This window comes from Limulus polyphemus, unplaced genomic scaffold (assembly GCF_000517525.1).
Source record: "Limulus polyphemus unplaced genomic scaffold, Limulus_polyphemus-2.1.2 Scaffold1391, whole genome shotgun sequence".
In the NCBI taxonomy this organism is placed as follows: domain Eukaryota; kingdom Metazoa; phylum Arthropoda; class Merostomata; order Xiphosura; family Limulidae; genus Limulus; species Limulus polyphemus.
The window spans coordinates 267,205-278,488 of NW_013667001.1; the positions used below are offsets into that span (position 1 = coordinate 267,205).

At 34.8% G+C, this 11,284-nt stretch overlaps 1 protein-coding gene across 1 annotated transcript in view; it reads left to right on the forward strand.

Annotated features, from left to right (window-relative positions):
- Nucleotides 1–11,284, forward strand: part of LOC111086750 — a gene marked incomplete at its 3' end in the record, with an annotated part of 34,668 nt that overhangs the window by 18,600 nt on the left and 4,784 nt on the right. The window contains exons 3-4 of the mRNA XM_022390855.1: nt 5,536–5,653; nt 8,729–8,824. Coding sequence (XP_022246563.1) covers nt 5,536–5,653; nt 8,729–8,824 — 214 coding nt within the window. The remainder of the gene's footprint in view (nt 1–5,535; nt 5,654–8,728; nt 8,825–11,284) is intronic.

The following is an 11,284-nucleotide window of genomic DNA, read 5'->3' on the forward strand; positions in this document are numbered from 1 at the left end:
TACTACACACACACACACACACACACACACACACACACACACACACACACACACACACACAAAATGTCAAAACATAAAATCCAAGACATATGAAATTAGTAATTTTTCAGGTGCTACTACCTTTTTTAATCAGCTTCTGTTTAAAGAAATAATGTTCAAACCTGTTTCCCTGCGTAAAACCAGTTTCGTGGAATATCCATGACTCTGTAAAAGTTCGCTCGTTGTTCAACCCTGAAATAAGACTTGGAATTGTGGTGATATACATGATATTTTTGAATTGACTCAATCCTTAGTACTGTACAATACCCCAAGATGTACGAACAAGTTTTCTAACTTAAGTATAACACTACTATACAATATCCCAAGATGTACGAACAAGTTTTCTAACTGAAGTATAACACTATGGTAGAATACCCCAAGATGTGAGAACAATAAGTTTTCTAACTCAAGTATAACACTACGGTACAATACCCCAAGATTTGAGAACAATAAGTTTTCTAACTCAAGTATAACACTACGGTACAATACCACAAGATGTGCGAACAATAAGTTTTCTAACTCAAGTATAACACTACGGTACAATACCACAAGATGTGAGAACAATAAGTTTTGTAACTCAAGTATGACACTACGGTACAATACCCCAAGATGTGAGAACAACAAGTTTTCTAACTCAAGTATAACACTACTGTACAATACCCCAAGATGTGCGAACAATAAGTTTTCTAACTCAAGTATAACACTACTGCAAGTATTTCACGTTTCTTCGCTGTTCTTTTACTTCTTTTAGTATACAACAATTTTACGTATTTCAAATTGACTTTTCTGTCTTATCTCAGTCAGGGGTGTAGGAGGCAAATTATTTAAACGTGTATGTGTGTGTGTGTGTGTGTGTGTTTGTTTGTTTGTTTGGGGGAAGGGGAGCAAAGTTTATTTGACCGAGCAAAGCAAGGGAATGCGCGACACAGGCGCACGCATTACCGCCGGGGTTCGGGATTTGCCTTAGGGCCCTGGAAGTTCTTTGGTTCCTGATTAAATTTTTTGCATTCTCCTGCTTTTCCTGGTAGTAATTTTGAGACATTTCTATTAGGACATATTGAAAAGTGTGGGAGGGTGTCCCCTACTTGTTATTCCACTGCCAGTTTTATGTTTACGACTCCATGAGGTATTTTCTTGGCCTTTTCTGTCTGTTTGCTACCAAATATTTTGGACATTGCAAAACTAATGTTGGACTATCAAGGTTTACCATGAGGTAACTTGGAATACTTGAATGATTACGAACCTGTAACATTATAAGAACAAACAACAAGAAAGGTACAACAATTTGTTTTTTCTTTTACTTTTCCTTAAAATGATGCCTTGCAATAAGAAGAGAAAATGAATACTTCAGAGCGTGGCCTAATGGTTAGCGTGTCCGAAGTATAAAACCAAGGATTCTTGCTTCGCGTTACGTTTCCTCCAAAACGCGCTCGGCACTAGGCAAGTGGGTGTGCTCTAAGAATTACAGTCAAGTCCTACTATTCGGTCAGATAAGATGGGCCTAAGACTTGGCACTGGGTGTTGTTGATTAGATGCATTCCATCGAGTCCATCAGTTCAAAATGTTTGTTTTGTTTGTTGAATTTCGCAATTCAATTTTCGAATTTTCAAGTGATAGACTAGAGGGAAGCCAGCTAGTCAACACTACCCATCGCTAACTCTAGAGCTACTCTTCACTGACGAAAAGTGGGATTGTCCGTCACATTATAACGCCCTTACGGTTGAAAGGGCAAGCATGCTCAGTGACGGGATTCGAATCTGCGACCCTAACCACCAGGCCGTCAGTTTAAAATAAGGGACGGCTATTCGCAAATAGCTCTTGTTTAACTTTGCGTGAAAATCTGAAACAAACGAAATCTTTAAAAACTAAATATATGCGTCATCTACACTTTCATATTGTAATTAGAGTTTCGGTCTTTGTGTAATTACGTTGTTGCTGCTTTCTTAGCGCAAAACTACACAATGGAATATCTGCGTTCTGTCCACTACGAAGAATCGAGCCCTGGATTTTAACGTTGTTTTAACTTGCACCAGAGAAAATAATTACTGAACAGTTTAATTCTGTAGATTTTGTGAAAGCTGTAATTACAGTTTACTATTTCTGTTTATAAATTTAACTCTCGTTTCTTGGGATTTAAGGTTTATTTGATCCGTTTAACATCATTTTAATAAGAAAGGAGTAACTTTTATCCAAGAGTTATGTGTTTTTACTTAGTCAGCTCAGGAAAGTCTCTGTCATGCTCTGTTTATGATAACGTTTTAATAATCACTTGGCCTGCCATCGTAAGGCGTAATTTATTGCAAGCTGAAAGTTTCTGCAATTCTTATTTAGCCTTTTATCTGGCGCAACAAGTGTTCTTTATCTGTTTCTGCAGTTAAAATGCCGGTGAAAGTCTAATAATCTTTTTATGGTATACAGAGAATCTATTGTATAATAACTCGCCATTGATTTTGTAGGTCAACTCCCTTTGTTGATTAAAGAAAAAAGAAAAAAAGAAGTACGAACTTGTGTAAAACATTAATGTCATTATCAGCTCACATAATCTCTAAAAAAGTTGCTTATCTGTTCCAGAGTATAAGTGGCAAAAAAAAAGAAAAATCCTCACTTAGGTAAAATGCTAATAAAAAAAAAAGGTAGTTTTGGTTGAGTTTTGGAACAATTGGATTTTGAAAATAAACTTTTGTGAAGTTTACACCAGTAACAATATGGAGCTGGACGTGTGCAGGCATAAAAAAATGAAGTACAAAGAAGATCTTTTAAATTCAGAATAGAAAGATGGCCACATTTTGGCCTTTGTTTTGTATTGATGCACTGGTTACATTGTGTCTACTATTTGCATCTGTTTCGTTATGCAACCATTAACTTAATACGAACAATAATGCATTGTCATTGTTCTACTCTCAGACATCTACTACATGCAAAACTAATTCTAATTTCAGTACACTTATTAAAGAATGTGAACAGAAGACCTTAAATTAGTAATGGACCATACTCCTCCCCCCTACCCCACTGAATATTTATCTGAATTTCATCATGCACTATTCCGTTGGGCTTTTAAAAGTCGAAAGCTGCATGTCATAGTCGGCCAATTGAATATGTTACCAGAAAATTAGCTCGCTGCCTAATCAAATTAATTATTGTTAGTAACATTGATGTTCTAATTGTCTAAGCATTTCAAAAAATTACTTCTCGTAGACGCAAACCTCTAGATTTGTTGTAAGCGAATCCACATATTTGGTATTTAATTCATCGTCCATGTCTTTAATTAGAGTACAAGACTGTGGGGTAGCACACTCTCTATTGACTGTTAATTACACTTTATAAAAAAAATAGGTTCCACTGTTGACTGTGCTCAGTCTGATGTCTGTTATCAGCAGTGTTGTCCAATACTTCAATGTCTATCGTAATAAGCCTCTGCGAAGGATGGCATGGTCATTATTGGACCACACATTTTGACAAACTTTCCACAAACCCTCCTGAAAGTGGACCTGAACTCCCACGACCATGTTTAAGCAGATCGAAAGCACAAAGTTTGTTGAAGTAGAACTGGAAGACTTGATGATTATTTGGTTCAATTGTGCTGTTGTAATTCCAGCTTATTCGTGTGAATACAGTCGTTGTTTTCAAGGTGTGGCTTGGAAATTGTGAACTTTTGGGGTATGCGTCTTATTAAGCTTCGCATTCTTGTTCACTTCTTGCTAATGGTACCAGAAGACATATTCAGCTTAATTTCCATGCCTTTGTTGGATTAGAAGGATTTCTTCCGTGACTGTAACTTTCATTTAAAAGATGGAGAAGTTGTTCTGGAGTTAGGTTGTGCAAATTTTCCCACTTCCATGGAGAAAAATGGAATTTCCCTTGTTTGTAATACTATATCCTTTGGCTCTATACCATGTAGCAATATCACTCTTCGAATATCCTTTACTGAAATGGCTGTCAGTGATAAACTTGTTGTTCAATGACCGGGAATACACCATGAACTAGATATGTAGGTGCTAATCATGTCGCTTGTGGCTTCACAGTTCGTATCCACTACTGCACACTAATTACTGTATTAATCTAATTAACATATACAAATAATTCTTATAAAGTACGGTTAACTGTAATGCAGGAAACTGGATGTCGCTGAAGTCTATAGACAGACTATAGCTCCTATGCCAATCATCACAATCTTAAGGGTAAGCCATCACGTGGAACAAGGAAGTATAGTACTCACTGGTCACTTTAGACGAACGAGTCTGGATTTGGCAGTAATATTGAGAGTTTTCTGAATATGTCGTCTCATCTGCTAAAATATTGCGATTAGTTCATTGTGTGGACCTGCGTTTTGTTGTTTGTTTAGTCAGTGGACAACGCATGGAACTTTTGTGATGGTACGTTTTACAACTTTACGTGTGATGGCGTAACTTTTTAACAGTTCTGTAATAGTCGATATAACCTCATCATTAATGTACTGCTAACTATGCGAGGTTAAATTTAATATTCGTCGAGATGACATTCTTTATACTAGAAACAAGATGCTTGATGTCATCAGAATGTTTGTTGATTTAATATCAGTATTCATATTTACATATGTATTTGGAACGTGTCAACAGAACGTTGCAGATGTATTCTGATTGAAGAACTATATACGTACCAGGTACAGCCAAGGAAACGAAAAACAAACAAATTTGACGTGGGAATAGTTATTAAGTTCATGAAGCTATTTATCTAGTTTAGGTTTTGGCACAAATGAACTCATATGTGCTCGAACTGGATGTATTATTGTATTGTTTGTAATTAAACACAAAGCTACACAATGGGCTATCTGTGCTCTGCCCACCACGGGTATCGAAACCCGGATTCTAGTGTTGTAAGTCCGCAGACATACCGCTGTGCTACTGGGGGGCCGAACTGGACTAAAAAATGTGAAGTTCTGAAATAATTTGTTGAAAATTGCTTATTTGAAACTTACTCGCCACTAATTTGATATTGCCTATTATCCTATTACATTTAACTATTGTACTCTAGTCACAGTTTTATGTTTGAAAGTATTATATTCTTTTTTCTACAAGTTTTTAACAACATGCTGCATCTAAACTAAACATTCCTAGAGAATAGAGACTGGAATTAAACTTCGTATAACTGTACACTAACAAAAAATGACAACAACAAGTATTGCGCCTATGTTTTATGTAACTGAATGTAATTTTCTGTTTTTTTCCCGGTGGTATTATATACATGATATACCAAACATTAATAATTCGTTGTTTATATTGTTTGTATGTTTTGTCTCTGGTGATACAACTAATAACAATGTTTCCTAATTGTTTTACTTATTTCATTAGAAAAGTGTTGTTTGTTTTAAGTTCATTTCTTACCATTGGTGATTTTGTTTTTCCTAGACTAAAATGGCCTTTCAGATATTCAACTTAAAACACAAAAAAACGCTTATTGTACTTAAAATGATGACACCTATTTGTTTTGAGCATACTAAAAAACATTTATTTTCACCAGTGCTTTAGCGCGGAAACCTTGCTGGAAGAAATTGGTACTCCAAATAGCATTGAGGAAGGACTGGATGTAAATAGGCTGGAAGACCTTTCCGGAGTTTTAATAAAACACATGATTGAAGGTAAGGATACTTAGACTAATAACAGTCAACCCTAAAACGAGAAATTTTACGCAATATCACTGGTCCTGTTTTACCCCATTCTTAATGCTATCACTGATTCTAATCATTGTGTGATCATCAAAGTTAAGTTGTTTGTCTGAAGGAAACCCGAAATAGGAGAAATGTTTATTCATTTCTGATAATTCAAAATAATGAATAAGTTTTGTACACTCGAGCGAGTGATACAGGAAATCTGCAACCAGCTGGGCACCATGCAACTTAATATCCATTTAGCAAGTTATATTGATATAATTTCACAAAATCTTTGAATATTGCAATCTAACTTGCCTGATGAGGGCCGGTTAGGAATTCATTGCTCAAAGAATGTTCAATATTGTTATTATTATGTTTTTCTTCATATTTACTATGTTAACAGAATAGAACTTGCCAGCGAATGTGTTAATCGCCATACAAATTGAAAGTTAATGTTGTCTTATGAGGACTTTTAGTGATTATTATTGGTCTGTGATAGGTTCAAAGGTCAATGTTGGTGTCAAGGGTAGCAAGTGGTCACATTGTTGTGGTAACTGATAAGGGATGTTGTGACCAGGTGAAATAGAAATGTTATTATTAGTATTTTAATAGCTTTTAGATAACGTTATTGGTATGTAATAAATATGATTTGATGTTTTTGGTATTTGAGAGAGAAAAAAATGACCACTTTCAATTTGTTTTTAAATCACATTTGACTGAAAATATTTTTATTTTTTTACATTTTCAATTACCTCAATATGAATTTAAAACAAGAAATATGTGAAAATCGTTTTTCACATTAGTTTTTTTTTCTCTGTTACAAGTTACTGCACTTGATGTCATTTGTTAAATTCCAAATCTTGCGTGGTAGACTGTGCCTGTAGCAGCTAAACTATTTATCTCACAAACGTAGGTTCCTAAGAGATGAAACTTTCTGCTGATTACTGCCATGTCTTCTGTCTCAGAGCAGAAATCAACGAGTTGTTATCTACTGATTTATTGTTCAGTTGTAAATAACCATTGTTAGCGTGTGAGATTAGGAAACATTATTTTATTTTGTGATCGTTGCTAAGTTGGTTACACTTTGAATGCGATAGCGGACGAAGACTCTTGTAGGTCTGAGATATCATTGTTAGTGGATGCTAAATAAAACTGATAAAGTAGCCACTGGTATTTGTTAGGACAGTGACTTGTTGATGATTAAAGGTAGAACCTAATGTTAAGTGATAGCTAACGCTGATATAAGCAAATCAGCTTATATTAAGTGGAAGGCATAATGCAGAGTCACGCATGGCGAGACACAAAACCAGAAACAGTTGCAGTTTTCATGACGAAAGTGCTATTAATCACTGCATTTGACCGGCAGTATGAAATATCTGGGACATAGTAGCATAAAGTGATCGTTATTGGTGTTTCATAACAGGGTGTAACAAGAAATAAAACAACATCAACAAGAAACAAACAAGTATGAACAAACATGTATTAAGGAAACTATGATATATAATGCCTATGCTGACGAACCATTATTAGTTTCCTGGTCTAGGGTCATGTTACAATATAACTACAAATTTTCACTACGTTTCTCTGGTCAAGTACAGGTTTCCTGTAAGAAGGGTGTATAAGTGTATTTCATCAAGCCGGCTGGATTACAACATACAAAGTCTCGCTTGGAAAACTGTTTACATCAGTTGTTTATAAGCCACAAAGTTTCGTTGTGTATAACGCCTAAGCTGGCAAAACACGATCCATTGATTGTTTAGCAGGTGTTAATATTACGTTAAAATTAAACTGATAATGGTTTTAACCAGATCCATTGTCGGCAGCAGCTTGTAACATATAGAGCACCTTTCTTACTAGAAACCTGTATTTGTGTTCGAAAAAAAAGAAGTAATTATTGTTGATGTATGTATAATGGCAACAGTTAAACATTTCTGGTCTGCAGCAACAGCCATTTTACATTATTAGCACAAAGTTCAACAAATTAGTCACGTTTATTTAAATTTAAGCTGTGTGATAGTTGAACTTTCAACGTTTGTGGGTGGGCAACAACAGTAAATTCTTACTGTTGTTACGAAACATTAGAAACTAGCCACACATTATGTGTAATATCACACTGTTTGGTAGTTTCACGTTTGTTGTGCAACAGCAGTAATTTCTTATTGTTGTTACGAAATGGAAGAAACTAGCCACACGTAATGTGTAATGTCACACAGTATATATGTTTATACTGAAAGTAACAAATAATTACTCTAGTTTTGCGTTATATAAGTTACCATTGTTGATAGCAGAAATTAAATACAGATAGTACCTGAACAGGAAGAGGTCGCTGTCAGTGATGTACAAAATTTGTTATTCTGCAGATGCAAGTGATTAAAACTGATCACAGCAAATAGTCATTTTTCGCATAAGATTGATCTCTGCCTTTATAATTTATTCATGATAACAGTAAATCATTGTTATTGGTGCCAGAAGGAAATTACCACTGTTTTCATATAATAGTTTCCACTAACGTGATTTTTTTTTATAGCAGGTAATTATCATTCAGTGGTATGATTGAGGCAAACAAAAAAGTGTTCGTTTGTAATAGAAGTTACTACAGAAACAGTTTTTGTGAAGATGATGTGTTTATTTGACTTTGCAACAGATATTTATTATTTCAACGGTAGTGACAGCTAACCATTTTTGGTTTGCGATAACAATAATTAATGATCATTTATAATATGTGATACGTACCTGGCATGGCCTAATGGTTAGGGCGTTCGATTCGTAAGTTGAAGGGCACGAGTTTGAATTCTCGTCACCGAATATACTCGTCATATATGGTTGCCGTCTGGGCCGGCCACCCAGATGTAAAAATTCTTGTCTTCGAAAATTACCGGCCGACCCTGAACTAATTGGGATTAAGGTCGTTACGGAAAATAGTTCATAACATGTGATATCGGCTAATAAATAATGTTGCTGTGTAGTATCGACTAGTGATCATATTTTTACGTTTGTTGAAAGGAAATCAATCACTTTTGGCATCAACCTTTTAAACCAATTAATTAACAAAACTCTCACTAGGTGACTGTATTGATGTTGGTGAATCTGTGAATGACTTCCTTGATGATATTTTCCAACGTTATGGTGATACTAGTCTACGGTTAATACACGAGAAAGGTAAGATATTTTCATGTTCATCTTGTCTTAGCAGCTAAGTAAACCTAGAAGCTATGGCTTCTTATAACAAAAGAAAATACCGAATTTATGAAAGGGAAAGGAATTATTTGTGTCGAGTGTGTTAAAATTGAAATGTTGACTGACTAGCCAAATATGAATTATGATCCCGTGACTATCGAATATTTACCTTGTGTTGATATAGAGGGTCGAAACGTTTTATGAATACTCGGTAAATAATTAGCCTACTTTGGGTGTTTACAGTAATATAATATTAATTATAATTAATATCAACTTAATGATATATTATTCATGCTACCAAATTCTGTGTTCAATGTTTATTTGATGACTAAAGATCAAGTGTTTGCTTGTAAAACCTATGTTTTTTGTTTTTTTTCAGATAACAGGAGTATTTTTAACAGTATCATAGAAATGTGGGTTATCATGATAAAAGATGTATGATGCAGTCTTGTAAAACTACTTACTGTCTTTGGTTTAGTATTTATGAATGATGTATAAAATTTTCATTTACCATACAGTCGAAAAAGGTTTGTAAAACTGGGATGACTTTACATTTGTAGTTTACTACAATTGAAGAATTTCAAATCTCCATGAAAGTGCCAATAAGATGGTTATTGTAAAATTGTCGAACTTTCTCATACTTCTACAGTTAAGATTTGCTCTACTATAAGAGTATAAAACGTGCATGTCTCCTTTACAGGAAAACATTTTTGTTAATATTCAAAACTAATATGTATAAATTGTTTATAAATTAAAATTGATTAAATTCTCGAAGCTACATTCCGTGGTATGGGACAACGTTATACAGTATCACAGAGCCTACAGAAAACTGGAAGTTCAAGTAAGTGTAAAATCAGTAGACCCCCTTGTCGGATGTTAACCCTCATCTAAACCCAATCTAATAGTCCCTCCACTTCAGCAAGATCCTAGCTCGTAGGCTTCAGACTTCAGTAGAGCTAAGCTTTGGCAGAATATGACTACTAGACTTTAAGCTTAAGCAGAATACCATTTAGTGCATTTTAGCGTTTAAAGTCGGGGTATAGTCCACATTAGACTTAGATTAAAACTCCAACAAATACAATAGTACAGCACAGTTCTGTCTTGTGGATTCCAGGCTTCAACGTAACACAAGCTAGTACACTGTATATTGCAGTAAAATACTGGCCAATGTACTGCAGACTTGGATGCAATTGTATCAATACACTCTAGATTTCATCAGAACTGTATAAATGTATTCTAGAATACAGAACACCGTTTACTAGAAGAATCTGCGTGACGTTGAGAACTTAAGGCTTTCATAAAAAAAAAAATGTTTTAATGGTTTTGACATCGACTTATAGTTTTAAAGAATATTTATTTAAGCAGCGTTTCCAGCATTTGCTCAAGATCAAGTTTAGCAGGTTTGATAGGTAAGTTTCAACAAAAACATATTCGCGTACCGTTTGTAATATGACTGGACATTTGACAAGCTGATTACACAAGGGAGGCTGAAAAAAGTAGTTTACAACAATAATAACATTCAAAATTATTATTCGGTTAAACATTAAACATTACAAGGCATTATTATTATTTATGTAAATATGTTATGAAAAGTACATGGTTTAGGTGATAAAAAAAGTATCAAAATGCTTAATAAATTGAACAAAACAAAACTTATCTTTGAATTGTTTGCTTACAATTCGAAAGTACAATAAGTAAAAACCTAAATCAAGAGAAGATGTTCGATTACAGTTTAGTATTTTATGTCTCTTAGTGCAAATACTGACAAGTCGGATAATCAGTGCAATTTGGTGATAAAGTATATAGAAACAAAGAAGTTAAGGTTCCCACTTATCTGTTTATCTCAGGTGATCACGGAAATGATCTCGTCTGAATGATATTTCGTTGATGTTATCACATTTGAAGAAAATATGCAAGAAATAATCTGAGTAAAGAGGATAATTTCAGCCAAGTTCTTGAATCATTAAATCTTCAAGTGACTCATAAGTCAGTCTCAATGTTTATGGCATTAAGGATATGAGCAGAAGTGTCGCCAGGTACTGGCACATGGGGCTCGTGCCCCGATTCTAGTTGACAATACCGCGAATCCCCACTTGATGTTATGAAAAATCAGCATAGAAACCCGTGACCGATATCATATGAAAATCTCGTGCCTATGCGGACCCGAGTCTCGAATCTTTTAATTAAGCACCTGGCGACGCCTCTGGGCGTGAGACGCATAGGTCAGTGTCAACGTTTTCGACACTTAGGGTGAGAAACGTATAATCGAGTCTTCATTTTAGGGTGCGATGTATTCTGTTACTAATTTGGAATTAACTAATATGTCTTTGTGATTATAGTGGCTACACCATCGGCTACTACACTCATGTGTGTATGTGTGTGACTATATATATAGTGGCTACACCATCGGCTATATATATATATATATATATATATATATAC